The sequence below is a fragment of the Equus asinus genome, chromosome 8, assembly GCF_041296235.1.
Source record: "Equus asinus isolate D_3611 breed Donkey chromosome 8, EquAss-T2T_v2, whole genome shotgun sequence".
NCBI lineage: Eukaryota > Metazoa > Chordata > Mammalia > Perissodactyla > Equidae > Equus > Equus asinus.
Genome location: NC_091797.1, coordinates 14,171,059 through 14,186,919, shown reverse-complemented (window position 1 = coordinate 14,186,919; position 15,861 = coordinate 14,171,059). Strand labels below are relative to the sequence as shown.

At 47.4% G+C, this 15,861-nt stretch overlaps 1 protein-coding gene across 1 annotated transcript in view; it reads right to left on the bottom strand.

The window, feature by feature from the left end:
* Nucleotides 1-15,861, bottom strand: part of TRAM2 (translocation associated membrane protein 2) — a 76,368-nt gene that overhangs the window by 32,769 nt on the left and 27,738 nt on the right. The window contains exon 2 of the mRNA XM_014834657.3: nt 3,981-4,044. Within this exon, the coding sequence (XP_014690143.1) occupies nt 3,981-4,044 (64 nt within the window). The remainder of the gene's footprint in view (nt 1-3,980; nt 4,045-15,861) is intronic.

Below are 15,861 nucleotides of genomic sequence, written 5' to 3'. Positions count from 1 at the left end.
ACGGGATTTAGAAACGGTAGGCCACCTTGTCTGGGCACAGTTACTGCTCTACTGAAACTGAAATTTTAAATACTGAGTTGAACAAGTTACACGCTGTTTAAAGACGAAACCTTAGAAATCAGAATTTACCCAGGTTATACACAAAGGATATCTTCCCAGGCACCTCCAGCCGTACGGGGATTTCGGGGGAGGGTTTTAAAACGCGCAGCGTCCACAGATCCGTTATTGTGAACTGTTTTTCCCACGAGAAGTCTGCTTTCCCCAGTAGTCACAAACCAAACATTACCATCCCGGGCCAGTGATTAGGGAGCTCGAAACAAAATTCAGCAGGCTATTCTGATTCTGTTGTCTCTCTTGATTATTTGCTTTTCATATTTCAAATAGCCCCAAATGGCAAGATTTAAACAAAAGGTACGCTATTTAACAATACTTTATCCTCCCTTCCCAAAGTAACTGAACCTCCTCAATTCAGTATGGATTATAATGTGCCTATAACAGACCTGGAGGAGGTCAGGGAGCAGAATTCAATAACCCCGCCCTAGAAAAATCCCACACCTGGCTGGCTCCAGTCACCCTGGCCTTCGTTCAGTTACTAGAATGTGCAAGGTGTCTGTTTCTCACCTGAGGCCTTTGCACGTGCTGATCCCTCTGCCTGGAATGCTCTTTCTCCTGCCCACACCCCCTCCGCACACCCTCAACACAACTTCCCACACATGCTCGGCTCAAACATCAGCTTCTCAGAAACATCTTTGGTCATCTCCCTTTTATTTTTCTTTATGGCACAACCTTGTATATTTTCTTCACCACCCTTATCACAGCTACAATTATTTATTGTTTACTTGTCTATTATCTCTCCCTCCCTAATCACTGGTAAGCTCCATGAGATCAGATGGGTTTTATAAACTACTTTACGCCCAGGGCCAGGCACACAAGTATTTGTCTGGATTGATCAATTAATTAATTAAAACAAATGAATGAAGGCATGAAACGACCAACAGTGGGAAGCTCTTCATGTGCAGAAGCTCCGAGGACAGCCCTGGGGCACAAAGTCTAGCTTTTCATCCTTGTTGTGAGGACTTCATTTGTCTGCTAATTTCCCCGGGAAACAGTCAAAATCAAAAGTCAACCCTCTAGCAGGATTTGGTTTTACAAACAGGCCCTTCCTATAATGAAGGCATGCCCCTGTCACACAAACATCAACTGTTGTGACCCCAAGACACCACTTTCTCACAGTAAATTAATAAAGCAGAGTTGGGTTATGAGGTGCATCCCATACAAATTGACTTTGGGGAGAAATATAATGAAAATATCACCACAAAATTTGATAGCCAGATATCTCTTTATAAATTAATAAATCGGAATTCTGACATTAAAAAAAAGAAAAAGCCAGGGCTAGCCCCGTGGCATAGCGGTTAAGTTCGCACGCACCAATTTGGCAGCCTGGGGCTCATGGGTTCTGATCCCGGGCATGGACCTACACACCACTCATCAAGCCACAATGTGGTAGCATCCCACATATAAAAATAGAGGAAGATTGGCACAGATGTTAGTTCAGCGACAATCTTCCTCAAGCAAAAAGAAAAAGCCTACACATTATATATTTACAAACAAACTTATTTATGGGTCATAAGAATTAGATGACAGAGAGGATTTTGGCAATACAGATAAAAACCTTTAAAATGTACAAACTACTTGACCCAGATATTCCATTAATAGGAATTTATCCTAAGAAAATAATCATGAATGCATGCAAAAACTTAGTCACAAGAACGTTTACTGTAGCACTGTTTACAGTACAAACTGGAAACTTGGGGCCCGCCCCATGGCTGAGTGGTTAAGTTCGCATGCTCCGCTTCGTCGGCCCAGGGTTTCGCCGGTTCAAATCCTGGGCACGGACATGGCACTGCCTGTCAAGCCATGCTGAGGTGGCATCCCACATGCCACAACTAGAAGGACCCACAACTAAAAATGCGCAACTGTGTACCGGGGGGCTTTGGGGAGAAAAAGGAAAAATAAAATCTTTAAAGAAATAAAAAAAACACTGGAAACTTAAATATCCCATAATAGGGATTGAATAGATAACTCGTGGTAATCCCTATTAAGAAATACTCTGCAGCTTTAACTGGTGCAACCACTATGGGAAACAGTATGGAGATTCCTCAAAAAACTAAAAATAGACCTACCATATGACCCAGCTATCCCACTACTGGGTATCTACCCAAACAATTTGAAATCAACAATCCAAAGTAACATATGCACCCCTATGTTCACTGCAGCACTATTTATTTACACTAGCCAAGACATGGAAGCAACCCAAGTGCCCATCGACCGAAGACTGGATAAAGAAGACGTGGTATATACAGACAGTGGAATACTACTCAGCCATAAAAAAGAATAAAATCATCACATTTACAGCAACATGGAAGGACTTAGAGGGAATTACGCTAAGCGAAATAAGCCAGTTTCAGAAAGACAAACACCAGATGATTTCACTCATATGTGGAATATAAACAAGCACTAGGACAAAGAAAATAGTTCAGTGGTTACCAGAGAAAAGGGTGGGGAGGGCCACTAGGGGTGAAGGGGAGCATTTATGTGGTGACAGTCAAGAAATAATGTACAACTCAAATCTCACATTGACGTAAACTAGTATGAACTCAATAAAAAAAAACAAAGAAATACTCTGCAGCTTTTCAAAATGTCTCATTGAATGGAATAATAATGAATGCCATGGAAAAAAGATTCATCATATGCTAACACCAAGAAAAGTGGGTTATGAATCAATATTCCAAAAATGTTAATTGTAGTTTTGCTGAGTGGTGGCATCACGTGTGGTTTTTATCTTCTTATGTCTTACCTGCATTTTATAAATTTTCTCTGAAAGTCATGCATGACTGATGCAAATATATTTTGAAAAATGTTTAGTTAAAAATAAATTTTAATCACTCACAAAAGGATAAATACCATATGAGGTACCTAGGATAGTCAAATTTACAGAGACTGAAAGTAGGAGGGTGGTTGCCAGGGGCTGGAATGGGGGCAGAAAGAGGAGTTACTGTTTAATGGGGACGGAGTTTCAGTTTGGGAAGACGAAGAATTCTGGCGATGGATGGTGGTGATGGCAGCACAACAACGTGAATGTACTTAATGCCACTGTACTGTACACTTAAACATGGCTAAGAGGGTAAATTTTATGCTATGTGTATTTTACCACAATTAAAAAAAAATTTTTTTAATTAAATTAATAAATCCTAAGTACAGCTGGTCTAGAAGTGTCTTAGTTAAGATTTTCAAGGGACAGGAGTGGAGAAGGCTGGATTTGACCTTGCACCACATGGCACTGAGCAAGACAATCCACTGCACCCCCAGGCCTGTGCCTCGGGATGAGCAGCCAATCATTGCCTTGTTCCCTGACACCGGTGCTGGCCATGGCCTAGCCTGTCTCTCTTCCATGAGCATGGAGTTCTCTCCCTCTCTTGCCAGCGTCCCTCAGTTTGATTCTCAGAAGGACTGAGTTGGCTTCTCCGGAGTCTGGCTACAGTGACTGCAGGGGGCAGGCGAGCCCAGAAAAGATCCTGCATCCTCCACAGGCCATGGGTTAAAAGATTTAGCCCCAAAGTCCTTCAGCGAGTCACTGGTGGAGCCAGGCAGAGAAAGGGCTCTCACCCTGAAGTCCAGACAATTCAGCGCTCCACCAGAGAACAAGGGACAGGACAGGACTCGGCCAACACAAACACCTCCGTGATTCATCAAGAGGGTGCCCAGCACTTTGCAACTGAGAAAGCAGCGCAAAACATGGTTCCTGGTGGAGGGACCTGAGGACCCCACCAGGATGTGGCCCATACTGTATCTTAAGGGCGGTAGGATGTTGGATGCTGAATTTAAATATCTGAGAAGATCATACAAAGACACAGGAAGAGGTTTCCAAGTCCTTCCGGGTTGACAGTACCAGGGAAAGAGAGAACCAGAGCTTTTCTTACCTGCTGTAGGCACGCTAACGTTATACTGAGGTAAAATAAATAGGAAGGCAGTCTTGGCGGTGACCTGTGAAACAAAGGGGAAAAGTTCCAATTTAGCTTCTTGATCACATCAAAAGGAACAAGTGGAGCCTATAACCAGCCCGCAGGGTCCCCTTCACATCTCAGACCCACATGCCTCCCAGTGAGGGGTTTTACCTAAAGCAGAGCTAACACTGGGTTTCTTCTGTTTTTCTTTAACGACATCCTCCCAATACCTACACTACAAACAAGGCAATCCCGGGCCCTGGATGGAATCTAGACTTGTGCTCACTGTAGGTGGAAAGCGACAAGCTTGCTCAGGCAGCTGAGAGCTCACAGGCCAAGGGTACAAATCCGTCTGCCAGTCATTCATCCATCCACTCATTCATTCAAGCATTTAGGTTCGTTCTATGTACCCAGCACTGTGGAAGACGGAAACTAACAGAAGCTGAGGTCACAGCCTTCAAGAAGCTTCGGGCCTGGGTTTCCCCAGCACGTTGGTTAACTGCACACTGGACAGCAGCCCCAAAGTCTAAACCAGAGCTTCAGAAACCGAGAACTCCAGCTGCTAGTTTCACATCTACCCTCCTGTGGGACACTGGGCAAGACGTAACACCGCACACTGCTGGTTTGTTTATTTCGAAAACTGCTCTTAAAATCTTAGATTTGCTGTGAAAAACCTGTGGTTGTCCCCTGGCTATTAATGGCCAAATCAGTACTCCAGCAACTCAGCCTGCAGGGGAGATCCCGAAACGCGGGGATCCAAAGCTTGGATTCAGGAACTGCCTGCCTGGCTCATGTGCTGCCTCTGCCACTGGCCGCCGGGTACCCACGAGCCTCCACGTCCCCCTCGAGCCTCCACTCCCTGGTCCATAAAGCAGGGATTCCTGTAGGACCCCGCTAGTCTGGGTGGCACTGGCACAGCTGTTGGCATTCTCTGAAGCTCCCCAGATGTTTCTGATGTGCAGGTGGAGCTGACAACCACCACCCACACTGTTCCGGAGCATGTGCGAGGGCAGGTGAGGAGGCCCAGAGCCGAGCCTTTTCCAGGAGGCCCCTGGAGACACCTTATCAGTAAAGAGTTCCTGCTTCTCCTCTAAACAACAAGTTTTGAAGGATGCACCGTGGGTGTGAGGGGAGACACTCTGGGTGGGGCAAAAGCAGCATGGACACCGGAGAATGAGGCAGTACAGACCCCCTCGTCACTCATGACAGCACAGAGGGAGGTCACTGTCCCTGGCCTAGCCCAGAGACCACCCTCCCCATTAAAGAGAAAAACTCTCCCCGTCAACAAGCCCGTTTCTCTGCAGTGGGGGGGTCATTTGCTCTTTGTACGTGGTGATGCACGAGCCTTCCCACGTCTCTGTGCTGCTGCCTCAGGCATGCTCTGCCAAACTGGCAGGGGCAAAGTCAAATGGGATTAGGTACGAGAAGGTGCTCTGGAAAACTCAACACCCTATCCGAATACACAGGTCTCACAGGTCTTCCTCCCCCGACCCAAAATCTATTACTTTGGTCCTCGAGACCTCTTCCAGTATGTTCCCGACCTCCCTTCCAGTCCAAACGCCTGTACAGTCATGCATCACGTAACGGCAGGGACACATTCTGAGACGTGCATCATTAGGTGATTTCCTCTTTGTAGAAACATCATAGACACACACCTAGATGGTACAGCCTACTGCACACCTAGGCTCTGTGGTACTAATCCTGTGGGACCACTGTCGTATGTGCCGTCTCTCATTGACCAAAATGTCATCACGTGGCACATGGCTTTACTTCTGTAGAATAGATGTACTTTGTTTCAGCCAAAATGTGCCACTCACCACTTCCTTTGGGGGTTTTAGCCCCTCTCATTTGGTACCCTACTTTTATACCCTCCCCCACAAAGAAAGGAAAAGGCTCCATTGATAAGAATCCCACATCCTTCCTAACCCAGCTCAGCTGTAACGCCTCTGGGAACCCTGCCCCTGCCCCCTGCTCACAGGAGCCCTTCCTCCCAAGTGCTCAGGCCCACACCCTGCTGTGTCATCCCTTCCAGATGGTTCTCTCAGTGTCACTCCTTGAGGGCAGGGACTGTGCTGCCTCGTCTACCCTCACACCCTGCCCAAGCCACTAACCCAGGTGCACACAGTAAGCACTCAGTAACTGCTCACTGGAGAAGATGCAAATCAAACGCTGAGTCTGTGCTGGCTTGCCTCACTCAACTGTACTTCTCGTTCAGCCCCAGTGCCGTCACTCCAGCTGTCCTCTCTGTCACCTGTCACCCATAGCCTTCTCCTTGAGACCTATCCAGCTGCTAAACCACCTACACTCCCCCCCCACCCCCACTCCAGCCACGGTGGTCTCCCCAACCCTCCTCCTCCAGTCACGCTGGTCATCCCTGACGAGACCACCTGGCTCTCCATATTGTCTGCCAGGACTCCTTTGAGGGTAAACCTCCTGTTCTCAGGCCGAAATCCCTATGAGAGAAGATCAGAGGAAGCTGGAGGAAATGGGACGGAGGTAGGAGAGAGGAGAAAGGCAAGAGAGCAGGCAAGAAGAAAATATTGACCAAACGCTGTCCCATGCCTTAAGCACAAATCTCTCCTTCAATTCATTCAGGAAACACACGCGTCTTTTAAGGCCGTGGAGCGGAGGGGGCCTCATGGGGTTCTGGCCCACAAGCACCCATTCTCCTCTTCCCGAGAGCACCAGAGTTTCCTGAGGAGCACCTCTCCCCAGCTGTGTGTGTGCACAGGGTGTGGGGGGGGTCACTCTGGTGAAACCTTCCTCCTGGAAGGATGCAGGGGCCAGACCCTCTCTCCAGGACAGAGGCCAGCCAATCGGACACCCTCTCCTGGGCTCTGAATCTTGGGTGGGAATGGAGGAAGTGCTGGTCAGTGCCGTGCGCCTGCCAAGATGCTTCCACTGTGGTCCCCACAGCTCTGCCCCTGAAGTGCCCCAGAGCCCCAGCAACTGTGGGAACCCCCAGAGAGCCTCCCTCAGTTGGCCAGTGTCCATTTGTAAGATACATTATTACTCAGTGCCTAGAGCGCTGGTGTTCAACCCTGGCTGCACATTTGATCCCTGGGATGGGCTTTTAAAATCTCTATGCCTGGGCCACCCCCCGCCAATTAAACCCGACCTGTGGGGCTTCAGCACGTCATCAAGCTCCCCAGAGCATTCCAACCTGCAGCCCAGTCGGACAGCCGCTTGTGCCAAGACTGTCTCATCACGCTCTCGAGGCAGGCCTCTCTGGCCAGTCTGCCTTGGAACCTTCTCTGTGTCCTTCATAGAATTAATTTAATTTATTTTTTAAGTAAATTTTAACTTCAAGAGAAATACATATACTTTAAAAAACTGAACCAATTCAGAAATACGTAAGTAAAAATCTAACATTCACTCTATGTTCTTTGCTTTCTTCTCTCTCCCCAGGCCATATTCATGTCCCTTTCTGCATGTTTGGTGTCAGTTCTCTGAGAGCTTTTCCTATGCGCTTATCCATTTGGAATTTATTTTATGTTCTTGTGGCATTATAACTTGGACTGTGTTTACTGACACAAGGGATTAAAGAGTGAAAAAATTTTAAAATAGCTGTAAGTTATTAAATAATATTTAAATCACTTTTGTAGCTCTGTTAATCAATGGTTGTTGGTAACAAATAGGCCAAGGTACAAATCCATTCGATGTACACGAAAGCATTCAAGTACAGTTACACGTAAAATGTGGAGGTCAACCTATGTTTACTAACGCCCACATATAAATGAGTGGGTATATAATAAAACCTTCCTTATACATACTGGTGCTTTTCATTAACATTTCCCACAGGGTTACCCCTACTGTTTAACACTGAAAAGCTGAGCCAAATAAAACAGGCTGTCGGTGGGAGTGTACACAAAGGGATAGAGTCCGCTATTCCTTCTAACAGAAGAATAACCCCACCTTTTTTTTTTTAAGGAAGACAGACTTTTGATCTATGAGCTCTACATATATTCTTGCCTTATTCCTGAATATTCAGTCAGTTCTCATTATTCACGGTGGTTCTGCGTCTATGAAGTCACTGCGAACACTGAATTAGTGGATACTGAACCATTGCTCCTAGGAGAAATACAGAGTTAGGTTCCCACAGTCTCTGGTCACACATTTCCATCAACTGATCGATACATAACCTTGTTTTACCTGTGTTTTTGTTTCAGGATGCAGTATTTGATATCCTCTGTCACAGCGCAAACACTGAACTCGTGACCAGCAAGCAGCACTCTAACTCATGCTTAAGGAAGCTCATCTAACACATGTATGTTCTCAGGAAGGCACGTCACGGCCTTCTTGTGCTAAGGAACACCTGACAGCACTTTAGCACCACACTTGAGGGCCATTTTAAACAGCAAATTCACCAAGAAAAAGCACAAAAATGCAATAAGTGTGGCACTACACAGACTATAAGGACGCTTGCCTGCAGCAGGAGAGCTGCAACGAGAGGGCAGAGCATCCTCTTATCCGACCTCAGCCAGGAACACGCTCATCAGGGACTCAGATTTTTCACTGCTCTGTGCACGTCCCAAAGCGACCACCACATTGCTATGAGTAGTGACTTTGAGGTTAAAAATAAATTTTAGCAACTTAGGAGCATGGGCACATATGCAATCCGCAAAGAATGAGGATCGACTGTAGCGAGGCACATGTGAACGCCAGCTCCGAGGGCCAAACCTTCTTTTATAACACCTTTGTTGCGGTATAATCTACACACCATAAAATTCACCCATGTTAAGTGGACAGCTTTATGAGGTTTATCTTTGTTTTTAAACTCTCTCTTCGCTGGAACATAAGTTCTAGGAAAGTATGGATCTTACTTGCCTTGATCATCTTCAACCCAATTTCATAAATACCTATTTGATGAACTAATACTGCAAGCAGCTATACTATTTAGTAACCACAGATGAATGCTTAACAAATGTTTCCTGAACGCGATTCTAAGAGGACAATTGGATCTAGGACTCTGATTAAGGCAAAAATACTAGATTCCAGTATTTTTCCATTCCTACCCCTCTGGTAGAAGCAGCAGGTCATTCCAAAACATGAAACTTTCTTTGTCGGCAGCCATGCTTGCTCCCACTTGACCGAGTCTCAGAAAGATGGTGTCAGTTTCCCCGTTTCACGGACGAGGAAGCTGAAGCTGGGGCACAGAGATGGAAAGTGGCCTCCAAAGGCCTCACAACGTTACAAGTAGAAAAGGCAACATTCAACTTGATTTTTAAAAAATTTGTTCCAAAAACAAATTTGGGATACCCACAACATGGCACATAAAATAGAACGCAACATGAAAAGTAAGCAGAAGGGGACCAAAAAAAATATATCAAAGGCAAAGAGACGGAGCAAGGAATGAGGCTGATCCACGAGATCACATACCATGATGTCCTACTCATTGGCTAAAGGTGGCCAGAAGTCTGGCTCTAAGCTTTCTCAGAGCCACTTGAAGGAGGAAGGGGCATCAGCCCCTGGATTCTTCACATCCATTAATTAAAAAACATAGAGATTAGTCAAAAGAAGCCGCTCTACTTCTCCAGCATAAAAACCACCCTCTCTACTTTAAAAGCTCCTTTGGCCCCAAAACTTCCCTCCATAACCCTCTCCCAACCTCAGACCAGGGACAAAACGACTAACAAGCTTCTCTCTGCGGGCGCTGGTTTGGTTTGTGTAGCACAGAGGGGCTGTAACAGGAGCCTATTAAAAATGTCATTCCAATTATGTCCCATCCCTCGGAGGCTGTTTATAGGAAACATTATTGCGTTTAATAGCATTTTAAACGCCAGGCTCAGTGGGTGAAGGGTTAAAAGTGACAACGTGCTAATACACTAAGGCAGAGGGAGAACACTCAATTACATAGGAGGGGCCACATCTCTTTCTCTCTCTCACGCACACACAGAAAGCTTCATTGAACTTTTAACTACAACAGAGCATCAGGCACAAAAGCAGTGACATTGAGCGTGCTTGCGTAGCCATAACAAAACGCAAACCGTTCCACATGCCGTGTTCTATTAGGGGCACGTGAATCCGAGCTCTTGGTTGCAACTACACCAAGGAGGCTGGCGAAACAGTTGCTTCCAGCAAAGCGTAGCATGCTAGGATTCCGGTCCCAGCTCTGCTGTGGGGCAGCTGGGTGACCGCAGGCCAAATATTTTACCTCTCTGGACCGGTTTTTAATCCATTAACACCAACAACTTAATGGCAGTTAAGGTTATCTAGTGCTTCCTCAGAGCCAGGCATGAATCTAAGGGGCTTATATAAATTATCTCACGTAATTCTCACAACAACCCTGGCAAGGTAGCGACTAATAATATCCCCATTTTACAGATGAGCACTGAAAGGATAAGGCCAACTCAGGCGATCAGAAGGGATGTCCTTAAAGGTCCTCTCCAGCCTCAGCTCCAAAAGGCTACCGTTTCCTGATTCCACTTATTGGTCAACACCCAAAACACGGCCTTACACTGACAACCTGCTGAGAGGTCTTCCCAAAGTTTAAAAGATATTACTGCTTCTCTACCTTGTGACCACGAGTCCGGGTATCAGCTACGTCTGACACAGCAAGAAAGGAAGGCCTCTCGAGTTAACCTGTCAGCCTGCCACCCACGGACATTGGGCACATGGGCTTCCGAATGCCCCTATCTGCTCTCTGTTCACTGCAAGTTGATATCTGGGCACTGAAGATCAAAGAGAAGAGCTGTGATGGAGGCAGGCTCATTGCCTTCTTTTAGGTAGCACGTACTCAACCCTTTGGTTTGGTTTATGCTGTGTCTTTCTGGGCAGATACATCCAAACAGAGATACTTGGAAGGGGCTGTGTTCACAGACTAGCCACCAAGGACAGACAGGGGATGAGGCGTCTGCTCCGATCCACTCTGTCCCATGGACACCACCATGTCCACCCATGGGCTGAAGCACCAAGTGGAGCACAAGCCCGAACCGTGACCCCAGGAGGGACAGCAAGGCCATCGCTACCTCCTCCCTCAGAAGGCCAGGAGGAGCCAGGAGGAACGTCCTCTCTCCCAATGCAGCCTCTTCTCGGGAAGCCAAATGGCCCCGACTCAGGCTTTCCCGAAATTGATTTTGCATCTTTCTGCTGAGGCAGTGGACAGGAAAATTTCAGTCACCAGGAAAACATTTGAAAGTCACGCCCCATTGGTGGGACAGAGTCTTTTTTTAATAAGTCTTTAGCCCTTCTTTCCTGGAGTGTTCGTTCCCCGAAGTTCTGGCTTCATGAGTCGGCCTGATAAGCTGCACGCGTTTTCTCGGCTGGGACTCCATGCACGTGGGTTTGCATCCTCTCCATCGCTTGGGAGAAGGCAGAGACAGCTGAAACAAAGATGCTTTTCACTCTTGCTTTCTAAATTCTCCATTTGGGATGATCAGAGTCTGGCTGGGAGGGCCGAGCACCTGAAACCAGGGGGCAGAGTTCTGACAGTGCCTTCCCATGTGGCTTTTAACAATGCCCAGCGATTGTGGTTTTCTCACTTGAAAAACTGCCTTGATCTGAGAATGAGGCAAAGCTAAACACATACACACACAAACTGATTCTCTGTGAGCCGTGTTCACATGCTGAAGAGATCATCATTAACAGTCTTGAATGCAGTTTATATTGAATTAAAAATGACAATGTATATTTATGAGAAAAACTCATAATCGGAACAGCTATGACAAAATTAGATTATTTGCTTTATTATATTCATCAGTCCCAAAGTCTAAACTTTATATTGGGATATGGAGGAATTTAGAAAGGGTCACTTAGAGTTTTAAAAATTTTTTTGAGAAAGATTAGCCCTGAGCTAACATCTGCTGCCAATCCTCCTCTTTTTGCTGAGGAAGACTGGCCCTGAGCTAACATCCACACCCATCTTCCTCTACTTTCTATGTGGGATGCCTGCCACAGCATGGCTTGCCAAGCGGTGCCATGTCCACACCCGGGATCCGAACCGGTGAACCCCAGGCCACCGAAGCAGAACGTGTGCACTTACCCCCTGCGCCACCAGGCCGGCCCCTGAACTTGGGCTTTTTAAAAAGATACATATAAAGATTGAACTTGCCATGCTATCTATCCTCAATGTGAGAAGTCCATCAAGGACTCAAAAACAGGAGGTGGCGTTGGGATAGTGCTTCCCCATGGCCTTTATATGCACCACCTCATTAAAACGTTAAGAAGACTGCACACTGATGCGACATATGCTTCATAGATTGAACTTGAGCGACTACGTGCCTTACAGATGGCCTCAGATAAAATATATACGTTTGCATGAATAAACATCTTTCTTCTCTGAAGGCCTGACTAATACCCTCATCCGTCCCCTCAAGAAAGAGCCCTGGATCAAAATTTCTAACACTCTTACATGATTATATACTTCACTCTCCTTCGCTGACTCCCGATAGCTTTCCCCTCACTCGAAGAGCACAGGCTACTCATAAACCCCTCCTTATGGAAGCTAAAAACCTAATAAAGACAAAGAAGTGCACACCCAAAATAATTGTTTAGAATATCAGTGTTCTTAAAATGCATTTCTCCTGCACCACATGGCAGAGTTCAGATGACTGGCTGCAATGTGGATTTTCCTAAAACACACACATTGGTCAGGACAAAATATTTTTAATTTTGGCCAAAAGCCACCTGTTCAGAAGCAAGATCATCTTAAATGTAAATTAAAAATCAAAACAGAGAAAAAAAAGCAAGGCTTTCGGACTGTAGAATTTTAGGCTGCAAGGGATTTTGAAGAGGTAAGATTAGGTAACATTTCAGACTTGATTGCAGAACAGGAACCACCGCACCAGCACCCCACAGTGTGGTCTTTGCCGCAGTTTTTAAACAGCCTTTATCTCCACGAGGCAGGAAGCACCAAGAGACAGGGCAATCCTTACTGTCACAGATGGGTCTGCAACAGGCAGTCACTAATCATTGGCAATGGTCAAGAGCGGGTGCCAGGGAGAATCATCCCCAAGGAACTTCTGGCATTTCCCGGTATTTGGCGAAATGAAAGGATTATTCAGGGCTCTCAAGCCCCAGGGTAGCTGGACCAGGCGGGGCCCAGGCGCATTTGCCTTCATTTGCTTGTTTACACTTAGGGAAGGAGAATACAGCCGACAGCAGTCTACTGCGACCACTTTTGATTATTCTCTACCATCTGGAAAGTTTCCTACTCAAAATCTGCATGTCGATCCCCACTTTTTGACTGAAGAGTCAGGCATGTGGATTAGAGCTTGCTAGAAAAATGAACTGCGAGTTCACAAGGATGGAGCAAAGGGAAGGCGTCTCCAGGGGTGTAAACCAGGCCTGTCAGCAGGGCAGCCGGCTGATTAGCACAGGGAGCCTTCAGGAACCTGTGTCACGGCATATACAGAGAAGCCCTAACTGGGTATCCTCCTCTGCCCATAGTTAAACTGAGTGAACTAGGGCTGGAAGGCAAATAAATGAGTTTTTAAAATAAGCCATTCATGGGGCTGGCCCAGTGGCACAGCTGTTAAGTTTGCACGTTCCACTTCGGCGGCCTTGGGTTCACTGGTTTGGATCCTGGGTGCGGACATGGCACAGCTTGCCATGCTGTGGCAGGCGTCCCACATATAAAGTAGAGGAAGATGGGCACAGATGTTAGCTCAGGGCCAGTCTTCCTCAGCAAAATGAGGACTGACAGCAGATGTTAGCTCAGGGCTAATCTTCCTCAAAAAAAATTAAATAAGCCATTCTGCAGGAATTTTAGGCGTGTGATCCTGATGTCCCAGTTTCCACACACCCCTACTCCACTGAGGCAGGAAAGAGATTAAGTGCCAGGTCAGGGAATGGGCCACTATGGTACCATTCTGATACCAACAGAAGCCTGCGTCTCGCACACTCAGCGAGAAGTCGAGGTCAGGCCGGGAGCTCTGCTCTTGCATCCTGATTCTGAATCGCCTTTAGTTCCTACCACTCTCTGCACTACAAGAATGCGCCCTGCTCCAGAGGGACGTGTCTTAGAACCCCATTCTGGGCTGGCATCCAGCCCACTGTGCCTGTGGCTAGGGACCTGCCGAGGACCACCTGTATGAGGGCACCTGAGAAGTAGAAGTGGAGGATGGTGATGCGACTCAGATGAATTAAATCACAGCCAAGAAGGTTAATGAAAAACATCCAGCACACAAATATCCCTGTTCCTCAGCAAATAATATTCCCAAGGGGATATGCCAATCGTCTTCAAAGTGGAGAAGAAAAAGAACAACACGAAAGGCAAGAGTTCCCCAGATAAACAGAAAACCCAAATCTAAGCCCAAAGGCACGGCCTGAGGTAAACACTATCCCCGCTTTGCCACAAACCAGCCCCTCCACACCCCTAGACCGCATAAACAAAGTCCAGGCTAATGTGGATATTTAGGGTGAAAGCCATACTCCAAGATATTTTTCTCTCTCTCTCTCCTTCTCTCTCTCTCTCTCTCTCACACACACACTTAGATATAGCTACATACATTACTACAAAATCTTACTTTACTAACGGGAAGTGGTATTTTAAATAACATCTAAAAATCAGTAGTGTTTTTTCTCAGTCTGGCGCAGCCAGTCTCCATCACAGCCCCGAGCACCCCAGGAGGCTGCCTGTGACCCCACATGGGACAGGTAGCCCAGGAAGAAACCAAACCTCAGAGGGAGAGGCTGGACCCCAGTGTGAACTCAGCCCATCCTCGGAGGTGGACCGGAGGCCGCGGCACCCGCATCTGAGGCTCGAGGCGCGATATGCCCCACCTGCTGATGAGTCCCAGCCTCGAAGCAAGTGCCAGAAGGCCAGGTGTCCCTCACCCAGGGCCTGTTGGGCAACTTTATTTCATGGGGATACAAGAAGGAGCAGGAACTGCCTGGGACACCAGTGACCTTAAGCTTTGGCCAAGAAACACAGATAATCTTCATGTGAGACAAAAACACAGTAAGAGCCGAAGGAGGGGAGGACACAGACACACACAAAGAGGGAAGGAAGAGGAAAGCCCCACCCCTGCCAAGGCCTTGTTGGGGGGGGGGGGTGGGGAGGGAGAGAGGTTCTTGTCCCTCTGCAGCCCCTGCTCTGTCCCCCCACTGTACACTCACCCTGAGGCAGGGACCAAGGCCCTGGCCTGCAGAGGGCAGATTAAAGAACCATCCCAGAGTGCTGTCTCTGCCGTCAACCCTGACTGCACTGGGAAAGATGACATCCATCCTCCTAAAATCCCCCAGGCCCTGTTCCACAGTCCTCCATGACTCCCAAGTGCCTTGGAGAGAATCAGGATCCTGGCCTGGTATCCCAGGACTCCACAGGTACCCCACCTCACCCTTCCAAGCTTTGTCCCCTCAACTCCCAGACATGGGAATGCTCCCTACCCCCACCCCTAACACCATCCCAGGCAGGAAAGGCACCACCCACATCTGGAGCCCAGTCAGACAAATTGGTCTACAGAGGCTCATTTACAACACAACAAAATCATCATTATTAGAGGGTACACGGAGGCAGTCCAGGAGGCCAGAGGGGGCCCCCTGACTGAGACAGGGACTGAGCTCCCCTCGCATGAAGAATGTCACTATCCAGATCCTGTCAGCCTGTATCCTGAAGGGATGGACAGGCTAAGAGAAGGCGGGAGGGGGCTATGTGCACTAGGCAGAGAAGCAGGAGAGATGTGACTTCTGGGGAAAGTGACTGGCGTGTGTGTGTGTGTGTGTGTGAATGTAAGGTGACGAGGCTGGAAGGCTGGCAGGAACCGGGTCTACAAAGGGCCCTTTAAGGCAGGTCTCAAAAGTGGACTTTATCCTACACGAGGGAGGTGGCCGCTTACGATTTTGCACAGGGGATGAGAATGAGACGCCCATGGCAGGGAGCGCATTCTGCTCAGCGCACAGAGGATGGCTGGGGACG